At 37.4% G+C, this 19,750-nt stretch overlaps 1 protein-coding gene across 3 annotated transcripts in view; it reads left to right on the top strand.

Annotated features, from left to right (window-relative positions):
- The window catches only part of LOC136885964 (zinc finger protein 2), a 39,710-nt gene that overhangs the window by 5,864 nt on the left and 14,096 nt on the right, over window positions 1-19,750 (top strand). Inside the window, exons 2-4 of one of the 3 annotated variants that reach the window (XM_067158667.2) lie at window positions 13,125-13,178; window positions 14,317-14,407; window positions 15,858-15,971. In XM_067158667.2, coding sequence (XP_067014768.1) covers window positions 14,333-14,407; window positions 15,858-15,971 — 189 coding nt within the window. In that variant the 5' untranslated portion in view covers window positions 13,125-13,178; window positions 14,317-14,332. Of the gene's footprint in view, window positions 1-13,030; window positions 13,179-14,316; window positions 14,408-15,857; window positions 15,972-19,750 lie in introns of all 3 variants that reach the window. The other 2 variants (XM_067158668.2, XM_067158669.2) reach the window with 2 other exon arrangements.

The following is a 19,750-nucleotide window of genomic DNA, read 5'->3' as shown; positions in this document are numbered from 1 at the left end:
CATAGAAGAGACCTAACTTGGTGATAAAATTGTGCTCCTTTTTGGACTCTGTTAGTGATTTCAGAACAGGACTTTGCATCAATAGTTAAAATACTACCAAGATATTGAAAATGGTTAATGTTTTCTAGTTTCTTGCAGTCCAGTTGGATGTTAACCTGTAGGGCTTGCCTGCTGACTGGCATCTATACTGTTTTTGTGTGGCTGATTTTTAGGCCAAACTGTTTAAACTGCCAGTTCCAAGTGTTTAATTACTGTTGAACTTCTTCTTCTGTTCCTCCCCAAATCTCCACATCGTCTGCAAAGATTAATGCATTGAAGTACTTATTACATTAATTCTTCATTCTCTTCATTACTTCATCCATCACCATAATGAACAAGAGAGGTGACAAAGTGCTGCGCTGCTGCACTTCTTTATTTGTAGTGACCCAGTCAGAATAACCATCTCCCATCTGGATACAGCTCTGGCAGTGGTTGTACAACATTTTTACCTTGTTAGTAAGATATACTCGCACATTCCATTTCTCCAGACGTTCCCATACTTTGTCGCTTGACAAACTGTCATACGTTTTTTCTGTATCCAGGAAGATACAGATGATATCTATTCCTTTCTCCCAGTGTTTTTCCATTTTCATCTTAACAGTGAAGATAAGGTCTGTTGTTGTTCTATTGCTTCTAAACCCGTAATGTTCCTCTTAAAGTTGTCATCATAGTTATATGATTATATCATTTATCATTTTGATATATATTTTAAGTATCTTCCTGATCAATAGGAGCTCAAAACCACGTGGGTTTGCAGCTTATAAAAACAATTACATCATCTATCCTCTTTGCCAGTTAGTTTGTAATTATGACGGCTGAACAGCATTTCCATATCTGCGTTACAGTACTCACCATTGGTGGATTTAGCAATAAAAATCTAAGTTTACAAATAACTGCAGGATTGTGTAGCTCATATAGTAAAAACGTTTATAATTATAAGCTATAAATTTCATTTTTGTTCCATATTGAAGTGCAGTTATAACAAATAAATTGACAATAGAGTCCACCTTTTCAATACAGTGTATTTATTTAGAGTCATTTAAGAATTTTAACTTATTCTCTACAATCTGATGTTTTTTATAACGTGGATTGTAGTCTATAATCGACAAAAGATTGAAAAATATTCCAATGAGCATAAGAAAGAAGGTTAGTTATTTCAAGATGAGTCTCATCTGTTATTAAGAAAAGATTTCTTCTTATATAAGAATCTAATTTCATCTTGTAACCAGATTTATTAGTTCTGGTTTGAGTTTTCACAGTTTGAAAAGTGGATCTGTGTTTCTTAGTATTAACTTTGAGAAAATTAGGTGTCAAATCATAGGTTATACATTGATTTAGGAAATCAATATCTTTACTTAATTTGGCTATTTTAACTTTTAAGCCTAAAAATTGAAAAGGTCAATTTATTTCTTACATACATGCATATCCCACGTCGTTCCATCTTAAGCGATGGGTTGACGAACGAGGCTTCTCCACCAGTTCCGGTCTCTGAACTTCTCTCCTTCTTCGATGCTTTCCAAAGTATGTCCTCGCTGTTCAATGTCAATCTTCATCATGTCCTTGTACCTGAGTCTTGGTCGCTCTCTTGGTCTTTTGTCTTCAAGTTTTGGATCATACATTTGTTTTGGTAATCTATTATCTCCCATGCGTCGCTTATGTCCATACCATCTCAGTTGCTGTGATGTTATTCTGTCCTGCAGTCTTACAACTCGAGCCTGTTTGTGGATTTCCTCATCACGGACTCTGTCCCTCCATGTTTTATCGATCATGCTACGGACAAATCTCATTTCTGTTGCTGGGATTCTACTGATATCTTTATTTCTCATGGTCCATGTTTCGCAACCATAGGTCAGGGTTGGTACGTAGTAGGTTTCATATATGACTCTTGTACATTTTGATGGTATTTTCTTGTTTCAGTTTATTTCTCATGTAGTAAAAATGTGCCATATATAAGACATTGGAAAAAAGGATTTTCTGTCAGTTTTTTGTATGTTTACCTTTTAGATAGAACTAATATTTTGTAGCTTCTACTACTTCTTATTGTTGTTCCTTCAATCCTGAGGATCGCGATCTTTGAGAATATTTCTTTGGTGGCACCTTTTATACAATCTGTCCAGTGTTCATAAATGACTTGTTCTTAACATCATCATCTAGTATCCTTTCTCTATCAATTCTATCACTATCAATCACTACTGATCTGCATGTAGGGCACTCGCCGAGGTGGCAGATTCCCTATCTGTTGTTTTCCTAGCCTTTTCTTAAATGATTTCAAAGAAATTGGAAATTTATTGAACATCTCCCTTGGTAAATTATTCCAATCCCTAACTCCCTTTCCTACAAACAAATATTTGCCTCACTTTGTCCTCTTAAATTCCAACTTTATCTTCATATTGTGATCTTTCCTACTTTTAAAGACACCACTCAAACTTATTCGTCTACTAATGTCATTCCACGCCATCTCTACACTGACAACTCGGAGCATACAACTTAGCCAAGCAGCTCGTCTTCTTTCTCCCAAGTCTTCCCACCCCTAACTTTGCAGAAGTTTTGTAATGCTACTCTTTTGTCAGAAATCACCCAGAACAAATCAAGCCGCTTTACTTTGGATTTCATCCAGTTCTTCAATCAAGTAATCCAGATAAGGGTCCCATACACTGGAGCCATACTCCATTTGGGGTCTTACCAGAGACTTATATGCCCTCTCCTTTACATCCTTACTACAACCCCTAAACACCCTCATAACCATGTGCAGAGATCTGTACCCTTTATTTACAATCCTATTTATGTGATTACCCTAATGAAGATCTTTCTTAATACAGTGATCCCCATTAGGATCAACGTGTTAATTAAAACTGAGAGGATATTTCCTATTTGTGAAAATCAGAGCCTGACTTTTAACCCCATTTATCATACCATTACCTGCTGTCCATCTCACAACATTATCGAGGTCACGCTGCAGTTACAATCTTGTAACTTATTTATTACTCTATACTGAATAACATCATGTGCAAAAAAAAAAAACTTACTTCTGATTCCACTTGCTTACTCATATCATTTATATACATAAGAAAACATAAAGGTCCGATAATACTGCCTTGAGGAATTCCCCTCTTAATTATTACAGGGTCAGATAAAACTTTGCCTACTCTAATTCTCTGAGATCTTTCTAGAAATATAGCAACCCATGCAGTCACTCTTTTGCCAAGTCCAATTGCACTAATTTTTGCCAGCAGTCTCCCATGATCCACCCTACCAAATGCCTTTGACAGGTCAAATGCGATACAGTCCGTTTGACCTGAAGCCAAGATATCTGCTATATCTTGGTGGAATCCTATCTGCAATGTCAGTCTTGACCATATCCATCCAACAGGTTCTAGATCTTCCAACCAAGCATTTTCCTTCTCCCTCTCTTTCCAAGCGCACTCGAGCCATTCTCCTAAGATCCTCATCGCATGTCCAAACCACCATAGTCTGGATGTGCTGATTCTGTCTAGTAGAGATGTAATAATCCCAGCTTCTTTTCTCAGTTTCTTATTTCTTATCCCCTTTTGATGCCTGGCTGAAATGTTGTGGTTGTGCTAAGAATGTGCAAATAATTGTAATGAAATGCCATGACAAATGACTAAACAGAAAATATTCTCCCACTTACAGCTATTTACATTTTTGAATGTAGATCTTTGTCCTTTTGTCCATAGCATACAGGTGACTAGAGAACATGTTGGTGTCACTATTATTGCTACAGGGCCTGTTAATTTTGGATTATTTTGTTGAAAAATGTCAATTTCAAATTTGATCTGACTTGACTTTCATAGTGTATTTTCTATGATATATATGGTGGTCTCTTAACATTCCTATGCAGTACAATGTTAAAAATTTGTGGTTAATTGGAAGGAAGAAATACTATATTACAAGCCATGACAAATGTTTTTAAACCTGGGAGCCAGCACTCAAACCTGGGCAGCCAGATAAAGTTTCTAGTACTCACATCGTTAACATACTGACGTCTAGCCTTATGAAAACATGGTATTTATAGCAATAGGTATTGTGATTGTATAGTTTTTATACACTACAACAGATGATGCAAGTGTAATGGACTAGTATAACTTGGAAACAATTCCCTACGTAGTTATGTACAAACTTTATTTGGCATAAATCATGGCCATATCCTTTTTTGTGTTGTGTAACAAAACGTGAGGTTATGTTATGACACGTCTGCTGTATGTATATTAATAAGAGTTTATTTAATGTGAAAATGAAAACCTACGACCTGTTTTCCAGTCATTGACCGGGTCAGGGATGTAATGAATGAATCATATAGGCTATTAGTACGATGGGGTCGCCACTCCCAAAGTGATTTATTAATGACTGATAGATGCTATGAAATGATATTGGAGAGTGTTGCTGGAATGAAAGATGACAGGGAAAACTGGAGTACCCGGAGAAAAACCTGTCCCGCCTCCGCTTTGTTCAGCACAAATCTCTCATGGAGTGACCGGGATTTGAACCACGGTATCCAGCGGTGAGAGGCCGACGCGCTGCCATCTGAGCCCCAGAGGCTCATCTTTATTTAATGTAAGAATACATAATTATTACCTGTAAACACGATGTGTAAATCCAGTGTAATGTTGTGCAACACAGGGTAATAGTCCAGAACAACGCATCTTTGTCACTAGAGTTGTATAGAACATTCTATTCTTCTGTAAGTAGGTTATTGGAGACTCAACAACATTCGAGAAAACATGTTGTGTGATACTTTTCTAGAAGCCTGGCCGGGCAAAGTATATAAAGGGACAGTCTTGGGAGTGTAGTTGATTTGTTAGCGAGACATGCAAGTGAAAGACATTAGTCAGGTGTGTGAACTCATGTTGTGACTCTGTTGTGTTGGTAGTTGCTTGACATGGTAATGTGGCAGTCTTCTTCTTCTTCTTTATAGTGTTTGGTTCAAGATAGCAGTTCATTAGTGTGTGTAGTTACGACACAGATTAATTATCACATAAAGACAGCAGGACACTGAATTAAATACGACATGCCACTGTGTGTACAAATTTATGAAACTAGTCGGTTTTTTGCATACTTATATTTAGATGTTGTTTTAAGGAATTTGTAAATCAAAAATGCAAATAGCAAAGTGAATATTGTCATTAACAACACCAAATTATATAATTCCCTTGTTTATATTAGCCTGACTTGTTAAAGTATTAATAGCTTTAAACGTCAACATCATTTATCTACCTATCTAGAAAATATATGATACGAGGAACAACCCATACTTTACAGGACATTCTTATTGTGCCTTTTGTGTCCATGCACATGCCTAGGAGCTTAGTATGTTGTCAACGTACAGAAATAAATTCCGCGAGCGTACATTCTATTTCACTTTACAATAGCAGTTGTATTCAAATTTCTTTTGCTATTAAGTTGATTATTTTATTTTGATAGTAAAAGAGCATCGCAAGATACCAGTTACATATTCGCTTCATTTACATGAGAAGTATATTTGAGGTTAGTCTATTTCTATGTCGGTAATAATAATAATAATAATAATAATAATAATAATACTTTCTTTATGAGAGGTTTTCTTAACACCCAGACATTCATACTTAACATTAATTTTTCATCTATCTATATATATAAAGTAACTTGTCCTGACTGACTGACTGACTGACTGACTGACTGACTGACTGACTGACTGACTGACTGACTGACTGACTGACTGACTGATTCATCATCGCCGAGCCAAAACTACTGGACATAAAGAAATTAAATTTTGAGGATACATTCATAATAAGATGTAGGTGCTCGCTAAGAGAGGATTTTTGGATACTCCGTCTCTAAGGGGGTGAAAAGGGGGGTGAAATTTTAAAATGAGTGTATCTATATCTCAAAACGTTAAAGGTTTACAGATATAAAAATTGGTATTTAGAATCTTCCTAAAAAATAAGGAAACACGTATTTTTTTGTTTTCGGAAAATCCCAATGGGAGGGGTGAAAAAGGGTGAAATAGTGGTTGAATGCCTTTAATGAGGATACCGGTACTTATATCTCAGAAACTGAACATATTACAGACCTGAAAATTGGTACTTTAGATCTCTTTTAAAAATAAAGAAACACGTATTTTTTTGTTTTTGGAAACTCCAATTAATGGGAGGGTGAAAAGGGGGGTGAATTTTTAAAATTGGTGTATCTATATCTCAAAACTTTGAAAGTTTACAGATGTAAAAATTGGTATTTAGATTCTTCATTAAAAATAAAGAAATACGTATTTTTTTGTTTTCGGAAAATCCCAATAGGAAGGGTGAAAAGGGGTGCAAAATTGTTCGAATGCCTTTAATGAGGATATTTATATCTCAGAAGCTGAAGATATTACAGACCTAAAAATTGGTGTTGGGGAGCTCCTTTAAAAATAAAGAAACACGTATCTTTTTGTTTCCGGAAAATCCAATTATTGGGGGGTGAAAAGGGGGTGAATTTTTAAAATGAGTGTATCTATATCTCAAAACTTTTAAAGTTTATAGATGTAAAAATTGGTATTTAGAATCCCCTTTAAAAGTAAAGAAACATGTATTGTTTTGTTTTCGGAAAATCCTAATAGGAAGGTGGAAAAGGGTGAAAAAGGGGTTGAATGCCTTAAATGAGGCTACTTATATTTCAGAACATGAATATATTACAGACCTGAAAATTGGTGTTTGAGATCTCCTTTAAAAATAAAGAAACACGTATTTTTTGTTTTTGGAAAATCCAATTACTGGGGGGTGAAAAGGGGGTGAATTTTTAAAATGAGTGTATCTATATCTCAAAACTTCTAAAGTTTATAGATGTAATAATATGTATTTAGAATCTCCTTTAAAAATAAAGAAACAAGTATTTTTTGTTTTCGGAAAATCCCAATAGGAAGGGTGGAAAACGGTGAAAAAGGGGTTGAATGCCTTTAATGAGGCTACTTATATTTCCGAACCCGAAGATATTACTGACCTGAAATTGGTATTTGGGATCTACTTTACAAATAAAGAAACAGGTATTTTTTTGTTTTTGGAAAATCCAAATAATGGGGGGTGAATTTTTAAAATGAGTGTGTCTACATCTTAAAACTTTAAATGTTTTTAAAGATGTAAAAATTGGTATTTAGAATCTCCTTTAAAAATAAAGGAACACGTATTTTTTTGTTTTCTGTAAATCCCAATAGGAGGGGTTAAAAGGGTGAACAATAGGTTGAATGCCTTTAATGAGGATACATGTATCTCAGAAACTGAAGATATTACAGAACTCAAAATTTGTATATGGAATCTCCTTTAAAAATAAAGAAACACGTATTTTTTGTTTTTGGAAAATCCAATTATTGGCGGTTAAGCAGGAGTGACAAATAGGGGTGAATTTTTTGAAAGACTATATCTACAGAATATCTGAGAAAGGTAAAATGTTACAGACGTAAAAAGTAGGTATTTGGAATCTCCTGTAAATGTAAAGAAACATAGGTGATTTGTTTTTGGAAACTCCACTTAAGGGAACTAAAAAGGGGTGAAATTTTAAAATGAGAATTTCTACAGTATATCTCAAAAAACTTAACATGTTACAAACAAACAAACCCCATGGCACTACAGCCCTTGAAGGGCCTTGGCCTACCAAGCGACCGCTGCTCAGCCCGAAGACCTGCAGATTACGAGGTGTCGTGTGGTCTGCACGATGAATCCTCTCGGCCGTTATTCTTGGCTTTCTAGACCGGGGCCGCTATCTCACCGTCAGATAGCTCCTCAATTCTAATCACGTAGGCTGAGTGGACCTCGAACCAGCCCTCAGGTCCAGGTAAAAATCCCTGACCTGGCCGGGAATCGAACCCGGGGCCTCCGGGTAAGAGGCAGGCGCGCTACCCCTACACCACGGGGCCGGCACTTAACATGTTACAGAAGTGAAAAATGGTATTTTTATCTCTATTAAAGATAAAGAAACGTGTACTTTTAGTTTTCGGAAATACCACTTGGGTGGAGGGGGTAGTTAATAATGACTGAAAATGGTGTTGAATTCTTTTAATTAGGCTACTGATATCTCAAAAATGAAGATGTTACAGACGTGAAATTTGATATTTGGAATCTGCTCTAAAAGTAAAGAAACACATATTCTCGGAAAATCCAATGAAGGGGGGGGGGGGTTAAAGAATTGAAAATTTAATTGACTTATTTGTATGAGAATACATAAGCTAATAAAAACTAAAGTTGTTACAGACGTGAAAATTGGTATTTAGATCTCCTTTAAAAACAAAGAAAAACACGTTTTGGGGGAAACCATCTTGGGGTGTGGGGGGGGGGGGTTGCTGGAGTGAAAAGGAGTTGAATTCCTTTCGTGAGGATAAACTGAAAAAGTTAGAGTCATGATATTTGGTATTTAGAAGATCCTTTACTATTAAAGAAACAAGTATTTTTTGCTGGAAAACTCACTTGGTTGGGTGGGGAGGGGGAGGAGTGTGAAAGGAAGTGAAAAAAGTGAATTATTTTTATGGGTATACTTATATCTCAAAACTGAAGGTAATAGACGTGACCACATTGGTGTTTGGAATCTCCTTTAAACATAAAGAAGCACACCATCTTTTCATTCCTTTTTGGGGGGTAAATAGACTTAACGGCGGTGGGGTGTCAAGGAGGGGAGACCAATTGATTTTACTGTTCGCAATGTACTTACAAGGAGCCTCCGTTGCTCAGGCGGCCTCTCACAGCTGGGTTGCGTGGTTCAAATCCCGGTCATTCCATGTGACATTCGTGCTGGACAAAACGGAGGCGGGACAGGTTTTTCTCCGGATACTCCGGTTTTCCCTGTCATCATTCATTCCATCAACACTGTCCAGTATCAATTCATTTCATTTGTCATTTAATAATCATTGCCCCAGAGAAGTGCGACAGGCTTCGGCAGCCGGAACAATTCCTATTGTCGCCGCTAGACGGGGGCTTTATTCATTCCATTCCTGACCCTGTCGAATGACTGGAAACAGGCTGTAGATTTTCGATGTACTTATTCTGATCATAAACCGATCATTTCTAATCTTTACTGGGTTCGTTTTCAAGAACCATCTTTTCCTTCGGAGAACGTTCTTAGATTACAGTAGATTCTCCTGGCATATAAATAAAAATTTAAACACATTTGAAATAAACGATAGGAAAGAGATTGACCGTCCAATTGTTCACCTCTATAATAAGGTCAATAATGCACGGGAGTATGTCATTCGTATCGCCAGAAATCCCGCACACTTGCCTTGGATCGTCGTCATGTGCGGATCTCGCTGGAAATGGGTCCTGGACGGGTAATGACTAAGAATGCAGTCCGGCCGCGGGTTCAGTACCGCCAAGGCACCCAAGAAGACACCACGCCGGATCTCCTGAAGGATTTGATCCGTATTAAAAATGCTTATAGGAAAAGATGGCAAAGATTTAGGGACCCAACTGACCGGGTGGAATACCTGGACCTCGCCGGGAAGTACGAAATCGATTGCTGGAAAGAAAGATTGAAAAATGGGAGGAAACTTGCCGTAATCTATTAGAAAACGAGTCAGATCGCGAATTCTGGCGGATTCTCGCAGTAAACGAGTCAGATCGCGAATTTCGGCGGATTATATATCTACAACAATAAGCATTCAATTATAAATTTCAGTATAATACCGTAGCGAAGCGCGGGTATCTTGCTAGTTGCTTATATAATGCAGCCGTGATTATTATTTAAAATGGTAATAATATTAAGATCAAAGTAGAAATTGCCCATACTTACCAATATCCACCATTGCGTAACCTCATTCTCTTATTTTGATGTAGCCACAAAGACGCACACAAAATGCTGTCAGTTGTGTACACTGTTTTATTTACAAGTTATTTACACATATTCTACACACACACACTAATAAACTGACATCTTGAAACAAAACGCTTCTGCAAAGAAGTAGAAGAAGAAGACTGCCACAATAGCATGTCATTGTACTACCAATCACAACATGAATTCACATACTTGATTAAAATCTTGTACTCACCACTCTTGTTAAACAACAACTGAACTCCCAAACCTGCCTCTTTATATGTGTTGCCTGGCCAGGCTCCTAGAAGAATATGACACATGTTTCCTTATAATTTTGAGAGTCTCCAATAGCCTATTTGTAATGTAAGGAATTTTCTACACAATTCCAGACGCATATTGTGTTGTTCTAGACTTACAGTGTGTTGCACAATATTGCAGTGGATTTATACATCATATATACAGGTAATAATAAATTATGACATTAAATAAACTCATATTAATATACATACAGTCCGGCCCCGCAGTGTAGGGGGTAGTTGGCAGCCCTGGGTTCAATTCTTGGCCTGGCCTGGGTGTTTGTGTCGTCCTTAGTGTTCCTTTCCTCACATTCAACACTTTACACTTCTGCCATTATCAAATACACGCAGGTTCACAACATTGGGTGCAAAGTAGGGGCAAACGGTCATCTTAGGTCGACGCCCCGAATAAATAGCATTTTAAAAATTATATATATATACATACATAGAGCAGATGTTTCATGACATAACCTCACAAATAATACAATCATGATTTATACCAAACCAAGTTCATACATAACTATGTAAATAATAATAATAATAATAATAATAATAATAGATGTAAACAACTTCATAGCCATACCTCACAAGTCGTAGTAATAATAATAATAATAATAATAATAATAATAATAATAATAATAATAATAATACTTGTCGAGCTCGGTATTTCCATTATTTACCCATGGGTTGTTTCCAAGTTATACTAGTCCATTACACTTGCATCAATTTAACCAAGTTCGATAAATTGTATGGAGTGTCAAGAGGTTGTTTATGAATTATTACATGCGCTTTGCAGTAGTTCAGTGACACCAAACCAGGAGTTAAATATATAAAGGAGGAGATTATACTCAGCTCAAAAAAGAAGGCGCCAAAGAAAGAATTCTAGGCACTAAACTCTCATAATTTAAGTGATGGAATGGTGCCTGAATTGAAGGGAAAGTTAGGGTAGATTTGTGTTGGTGGTGAAAACGGAACTGTAGGTTTTCAAGCTCTTTGGCACTGAAGGTATGTTCCTTGAATAGTCTTTTAGGTAGCAAATTTTTTGTTTCGGTAACTGTGAAAATCTGCTCATTAGGCTTAGACCTAGAACTCAATGTGGAGTTGATTGACAGCTGTCAGCAGGTGAAATGAGACATTCCACTGACTACTGAAGGCTTGGAAGGTGGAGTATGGAAACACTTGCTAAAATATTTGTCATTAATTTCAGATAGAGGAAGTGACAACAGTTAGGCTTTGCTACCAACCCAAAATTAATGAGGGAATGTACACTGCTTTTGTTTACAGTAAAATGCAGTGTTCTCCCTAGGATCTTTTTAATGGGTGCACTGCTCTGCCGTTTTTACAGATCGCCTGGCTAACATAACCTAGATATGTGCTGGTCACAGTATCTATATAAATAAAGTTGTAGGGGGTCCGCTGTCTGTAATTTCATTTGTTTTGCCAATTTTTCAGATATTTATCCATTTTAGGTTAACTCAAGACCGTATCCATGGTTTTTATTTTTCGTGTCTGTTTGTTCCACCATCACGGCAAAATGGCTGGATAGATCTCAACCAAACTTCATATTTAGAGAACACTCATCCTGGGGAAGGTTTTCATGTGCATATGATTTTAAAAACTCTGAATAGAGTTTATAGGAAAACCAGAACAGTTTTCTTCCATTTTCTCCATAACTTTTGTTATGTTCATAATTTTGCTTACTCTTCAAATGACGGAGAAAATTATTTTTTTCTGCGGGTCCCACGCTCTGAATTGAGTGACCGACAACGAACCTACAGGTTACAATGGCAACGTCTCTGACTGCTTGCCAGAGGGAAGTAACGCTCAATTTAGAGAGATGTGCAACTTTGGTTCTATGACTTATTGTCATGTCTCGATTGTTGATACGTTAGATAGCGCTGCATTTCTCAATTATAATCAAATCCCTCCAAACTTAATTGTGACTGGCAGTAGGAAAAGGGGCCTGCCTTTATAATGAAAAATCTCCATCTCTATTGTGAATGACAGTTGCCAAATGAGCCTGCCGTAGAGAGTAGAAAGTAGAAACTCCCGAACTCAGTTGTGATTGGTAGTAGGAAATATAGCCTCAAAACTTCCCCAATGCCTACCTTACATTGGAAACAACGTATGGCATCCTCCCTTTTTTGTTTCTCAGATAGCGCTAAGAGACATGCAATTTAATATAATCTTATTCGCTGCCTTTACAGTAATTTATGGAGAAATCCGAATAGGCTACAATTTAGAATACCGTTGCGAAGCATGGGTACATTTGCTAGTTACTACATATTTGAGTCATTGTGTGTGTTCCAAATTAAAATTAAAATACTGTAAATCATTATTGTCAACATATAATTTCGTGTGGCTATTTCTAGCAGAGTGCAGCCCTTGTAAGGCAGACCCTCCGATAAGGGTGGGCGGCATCTGCCAAGTAACTGCGTGTTATTGTGTTGGAGGGTAGTGTTATGTGTGGTGTGTGAGTTGCAGGGATGTTGGGGACAGCACAAACACCCAGCCCCCGGGCCATTGGAATTAACCAATGAAGGTTAAAATCCCCGACCCGGCCGGGAATCGAACCCGGGACCCTCTGAACCGAAGGCCAGTACGCTGACCATTCAGCCAACGAGTCGGACATTGTCAACATAATTGCATTAATCACATTGGAGTTAGATTAGCATGGAATCGGACTTGATTTTGCATGACGTCATAAACCCGTTGGCACTCCACTGCAACCAAATGGCAAGCCTCAGAGTTACATGATTGTGAAGGAGCAGTAGAACACTAAAAGTTTAGAATACTCTGTTATATCTTGTTTGTGACAATAATAGTAAAATAGTTCAGTTTTACAGTTAATGTTTACCTGTCTGATAATATTATCAATGCCCTGAGGGGAATAAACTGAAATGTTATCATGTTCATTTCTTATGTAGTATTCCCCACCCAACTGATGAAAACTTCTGGGGAGAACACTGAAAGTGCTTGTAAAGCATTGTGCTGCTTCAGGATCTTCCTTGTGTTTTTCAGTGCAGCATTGAGGCCAGTCTGGTTCTTTGGGACAGATAAGGAGATTAATTAAAGGTCAGCAAAATGGAAGTGATCTGTTTCAATCATATAAGCTTGAAAAGTTTTCAGTTATCATACGAATATTCAAAGAAAGTAATATTACCAGTTTATTAAAAAAAAGTTATGAAAGAATAATAGTAATATTTGTAGTGTCATGTGTGATGTGTTTTTTGAAATTTTTGAAGTGTTGTTATTATATGCTGTTTTATTGTCTTTTGTTTCATCATGTCCTACTGTCATTGGAAACTGAGGAACCACTGGTAAAGTAGGATTAATTTTAAATTCAAGATTTTGGTTAGTACGGTATGCAATGTAATTCAGCGTCATTGCATTTCCTATCCTTCTGTAAATGGCAGTGAAAAGTGAGTGGCCAAAGAGGAAGCATCAGGAAGATGAGATAATGACAAACATGAAAATATGTGTATAAAACTTTCTTATTTCCTGTGTTTATCCAGCTTTCTTTTTTATCCTACACTTTTTGTATCAAGATTGAAAATGAGGCTCCTTGATGAGTTTTGTAACCTGCACTCCTGATGAAGCTACAGAACAAAAATAAGCTCAGGGGCTGAGAAGAAATGGGTGAGAAAGAACTGTCTGTCTGAAGACACCAGTATGTGGAGATTGTCCTCCTTCTTTTTATGTTTTCATGCTTGTCATTATCTTTTCTCCTACTTGGACGTGATGTATTTATCCTCACGTGTTTCCAATTAAGTTTTAGGTTCTATAAATTAATTTATTCATCACTTGCTCCTTTGTTACATTACATTGGTCTACATACAAATTCTGTCTAAGTAAAATTAAAATATTATATCTACTACCAGATGCCAAATGGTTCAGGAACACAAATTACAACAATTTAAACTCTTAAGTCTGTTTTGAAATCCTGCCAGTTTGATTATTGTTGTATACTAGAATTTTTGTAAGTGGTTTGTTCACAGTGTTAAATGATGGAGGAGCTGCTTGTGGAGATCTGAGATTTAATTCCTTATCATAAATTTTCCCTAAGAGAAAATGTTTGAAAGTTGCCTTATCCTAAATATATATTAATTAAAACAACACACATCTCAATTAAGATTGTAAACATGCAGAGTGTATGCTCCTAATTAAAGCAGCAACATTACGATTGATTTTTCAATTGCTCTTATATTTACAGTCCTGTATGGTTGATTATGGAGGAGCCAATCTTTATCAAATGCGAACCTGACTCGAGGTGGTTGTCAGAAACAGAAGAGTCCTCTACTTATGTAAGTATGAAAAGTATTTTGTACAAAACTTATTTCCAGAGGCAAGATTTTATTATGAATAAAATATTGTGTAACACATGAATCTATTGTGAGAAAATGGCAAATAAAATTGAATTTCAAATGGTGCCCTAAGACCAAGATTTGGTTTTACAGGGATAAAATCAATAAATATAGTCTTTAGTGATGTACTCAGCATCAAAGAATAATTCAGTGCTTTCATAGATGATAATATATTCCAGTTATTAGCTTAATAGACTTACTTGTATGCCAACCAATTTTTAGGTGCTAACCCTAACCTAAGAACCACAATCCCAGGCCAGATAGTGGATAGGCACAAATGCTGCATAATTATCACTCATATTACGTTAAACTAATGTACACATTAATGCAGGGAATATTTAAATATCACACAATGGGAAAATGTACTCAGGGAAGGTAATACATTTGGAGAATTTAGTTCCCAGTTAGGGGGTTACTCGCTCACCCACTCTCCTGGTGCTACAGTCCATGACGGGCCCTGGCTTCAACAATAGCACTTGTGTACTCCTTTCGGTCCAGAGCTCTCCTTCTCCAGCCCTGGATCCCTAACAGCTCCAGATCTCTCAAGATGTCCAAACATCTTGTCCTTGGGCTCCCCCTTCTTTGTTGGCCTCCTGGATGTTGGTCAAGAATCTTCTTTCTTGCTCGGTGCTAGTCCATCCGTATGATGTGTCCGAGGTACTGAAGTCTCCCCTTTTTTGACCTCTGTGACTTTCTCAAGGTCACCGTACAGGGCATACACTTCTTCGTTGGTCGCGATGCACCACTTTCCTCGATCGGGAACTGCGCCAGATATCTTCCTCAAGATCTTTATCTCCCACACCCATAGAAAGTTCTTGTCGTGCTTGTTTACAGCCCATATCTCGCACTCATACAGCACGACTGGACGGATTATAAGCTAGTACACGGTGAGTTTCAATCTTTTGGACAGCGTTGCTGTCTTCGGTAACTTCTGGAAGACAAAGTAACACCTGTTTCCAGCTGCCACCTTTGTCTTCATCCCCTTGCTGACCCTGTCCTTGGAACTTGCATGAAAAGAGCTAATAATGTAATGCCTTTGATTAAAATTGTACCTAAAATTAAGGCAGAAATGTTAAGTTTTAAATGTCATTTCTTGCTATTTGCAACCCTGTTGGTGAACTAAGGGAGATGGTTAGTTGTATTTATTGCCTAGCTGATTTTAAAATGTGAGCAAAGTTTGGTAGCCTTGGTACAAATAGTTTCTTGGATATCAACGTACAAAATAGAACTTAAACATTAAAATTTCACAGCCAGGTGCCGTTGATATGACGTAATTTAAAAAACCTGGATCTATTAGAATATTTATCTATTTTAAAATATTTCTACCTGTTTCACAAATGGTAGTTTTATATGAGTCTACATTCATTTCACTTATATGTCAATTTTTCAGGAATATGAATCTCAGTTAGCTCCTGATAATGAGATTGTGGTCAAGATAGACCCAAGTGAACTACATGAAGAGGAAAGGTATACTGAAGCATACAAACAAGAAAATATAACCCAGGTAAATAGTATTTTAATTAGGGAAAAATCTTTAAGAACTCTCAGTGACTTCATCTAGTTACCTTAATCTTAACCTTTAGAACTCACACGGCAGGTCATGGCCGACAATGAAATTATCACACACAGATCCTGTGTTGAGCAATGCCTGACAATATTTTCTTCACTGTATAAGTCCTTTGTTGGGTTACACATGCATGAATCACAGATACGGTAAGCTACTGCCTTCTGTTAACGATAATTTGAAGCCCTGTATTGGTATAACCTCTTTGAACTCATGCATAGTGGAAGATTCTTTGAAGACCATGCAAATTTGTAAGCAGATGTTGCTTAGCAACACGACGTCATTTGAGAAGCATGAGAATTAATTAGCGAGACTTTTAAATGAAAGTGATGTTAATTTGAGCGATAATAGGAGCCATTTTTAATTTTTTTTGCTATTTGCTTTATGTCGCACCGATACAGATAGGTCTTATGGCGATGATGGGACAGGAAAGGCCTAGGAATGGGAAGGAAGCAGCCGTGGCCTTAATTAAGGTACAGCCCCAGCATTTGCCTGGTGTGAAAATGGGAAACCACAGAAAATCATCTTCAGGGCTGCCGACAGTCTGGTTCAAACCCACTATCTCCCAGATGCGAGCTCACAGCTGCGTGCCCCTAATCACATGGCCAACTCATCCGATCAATTTTTAATTATCGCCTATAGACGGGCTTATGCAGCGGGTCCAGCATTGCTACACCCGTCTATAGACGGTGCATGAGGTTGAGTTACTGGTTCACTCTTGAGTGCTGATTCAACCTATGGCATGTTCTGCCATCTGTTGGGCATTATATAGAACTAACTGATCACAGCTTATAGCTTTGGGCAGTAACTTACAGAGCTTTGTGTAGACACCTGTGGAGCTCATCTGTGATGTAAATAACCATGGTGGAACAACAAGCTAGTTGCTACTGCAGCGATGTTATTTCAGTTCAAAGAATACTTTCAGTTATTAACCACAGCGGAAAATGATGATTTTAATTAATTGTTAAGCGATTTTGAAAGAAGAGTTATACAGAGAGTGCTCAAAATATTGTAAGTGAGAAAGAAACAGAGCTACTTCATTACTATTTTAATGGCAGACAGATGACTTTCCTCCACCAGAATTTCAAGTAACTGTGACAGACTCTGGGAGCCAAGTAGTGTTTGATGACAACCCGAAAATCATGGATTAAAAAAAAAAAAAAATTGTACTGCTGGAGTTGGTGCAGCTGGTTGTTGTTGAAACAAATCGGTATCACAAACAACTAGTTGAAAACATTGAGCTGTCATAAGATTCCAGATTTAGAATGTATTTAAAAATATCAACTTATGTACTTGTAAGGAGTTACATGTATTAGTTGCCTACACATTTTAGGAAATAATTTTATTTTGGGCTCTTTATTTTGAATATAGATGATGTACGCATGGACACAAAAAGTGTAATTTTGTTTTCTCTCAAAATAATGTCGAACATAAGTGTAGGATTTTCCATTTGTGTTTCGATTTATAAAGAACCAACGTTTATAAACATTAAGCTTCTACAATTTTTTTTTCATACAAATGAAAAAACTCGGCACTGAGGTATCAAACAGTCAACTGCTAACTCAGCACTTAAACGGTTAAGTGGTGATGAAGTTATTGTGGAATTAGATCTTATTAGTGAATTCAGTGTTGAAGACACCGACAACGAGATAATTATACGAAATGACAGTGGTGATGCCTCTACTGATGGTTGGAAGGATTACTATGACTTGGATTTAGACTTCAAACAAATCCCACTCACAGATATGTCTAGTTAAAAATCACACCATGAAACTAAACCTAAGAGTGAAATTGAGTCTTTACAGTTATTCGTGACTGACGGGTTATTGATGGAAGTTGTAAGCGAAACTAACCGGTATGCCAATGTGAACATTCAGAAGGTTACCATATTCCCCTAAATGGCTGTTCACACCTCACACGACTGCAGTTTTCAATGACCTAGAAGTGAAGGGACGAAAACGTGCAATAGTGTTTGTCTGTAATGCATGTACAACAAAGCCTGGATTATATCCTGGTGAGTGCTTTGCAAAGTTCCAGACAAAGTTCAATTACCGATGAAAATATGACTGTCTGACATAATTTCAGGGTTAAAAAGGCTGAACATTGCACTTGAGTATTGTATTATACTTGTATTATATTTAATTTGTATGTTTTATTTGATTTTTATAAATATGCTACCTTTATGTTTGTCCAGTCACTTACCCCTCTGTAAGCAGATTTTTAAATGGAGCTTGAGAGGCAAACGTGTTCAGAAAAAAATGGAGGGCTAAGAGTTAAAAGTGTGACAAATTGCATAAATTCATAACAGCATCTATATAAGTAAAATTATGTATTTGTCTATACACTTAAAATTCTTGCCTCTTACTTTCTTAGTTTCAATTCAGTTTTTGTCTTTGTGTTTGTTTGTGACAACTTCATAGGAAAACAGCGGAACACAGTTTCTCGAAACTTGGTATTTAGGTTCAGGTTGTGCACTGTGTTATGTATTATATAATAGCTTAGCAATATCAACAAAGCCAAAACAGGAAATATAAATTTCTCAGTTCAACTTTTCACTCCAGCATAGCGAGAGCAGGTGCATGGCCTTAGGGACAGGCTCCTATGGCAGCTGGCTATGCCCACTGTATGGGATCCCAGTCTTAATTTTATTAAAAGTCAGTTCATGATTTGAGAATAACAGCTTCATCTGCGGTATACAGTTTCTTGTGCGTTATGATATAAGGTACCACAATGCAATGAAGCTACCTGTATAAGTGCTAATGCGTTCGCAATGAACAGAAATTACGCCACAAATGACGAGCCCAAAAGGTCACTCTGATTGTGGTGGTGGTGGTGTTGATTATTGTTTTATGAGGAAGTACAATTAGGCAACCATCCTCTATACAGGGTGAAGCAAAATTCGCGCACTCGGGCGTCGCAGCGCGACTCCTCACATGCCAGCAATAAAAAAATGTCTCTCTCAAAACTTCGTCCTGCGAGTATATCCGGCAGAAAAAGGACGTTGAAGAGTGGCAGTCTGGCAACCCTGTAACCACATGTAGAGTAACTATCTCTGTCAGCACATTTCAGTTGTGCTGTACAGTTGGTGCAGTGGATAGGGTTTTGGGTTAGCATGCAGGAGGTCGAGGGGTTGAGGCGAATGTTTCTTATTTCGTAAATGTGGTCCAGATGGTATGGTATCTGGCATCTTAATCGTCAACAGAGATTGCAGCAGGTCGTCTAGAAACCATTTGCACTTACATACTACGATCCTAGAGATGGACAAACAGTCATTTTCATTGGTCAGCTCTGAAAGACGCCCTTTCCACGTCGTGGGCGTGAATTTATTCTCTTAATGCCAGATACCATACCACCTGGACTACATTTACGAAATAAAAAACATACGCCTCAACCCAGGATCGACCCCTCAACCCCATGCATGCTATCCCTAACTCTATCCATTGCACCAACTGTACAGCATGACTAACATGATCTGACAGAGGTAGTTACCCTACATGTGGTTACAGTGTTGCCAGATTGCCACTCTTCAACGTCCTTTTTCTGCCGGATATACTCGCAGGACGAAGTTTTGTGAGAGATATTTTTTTATTGATGGCATGTGAGGAGTCGCGCTGCGGCGCCCGAGCGCGCGAATTTCGCTTCACCCTGTATAGCAGTAATCAGAAAGAAGATATGGAAGGGATCCAACACTTAGAAAAATAAATTTATTGGCCAAAGAA

This window comes from Anabrus simplex, chromosome X, assembly GCF_040414725.1.
Source record: "Anabrus simplex isolate iqAnaSimp1 chromosome X, ASM4041472v1, whole genome shotgun sequence".
Taxonomy (NCBI): Eukaryota; Metazoa; Arthropoda; class Insecta; order Orthoptera; family Tettigoniidae; genus Anabrus; species Anabrus simplex.
The sequence above is the reverse complement of the archived record's forward strand: the minus strand, read 5'-3'. Positions and strand labels throughout refer to the sequence as shown.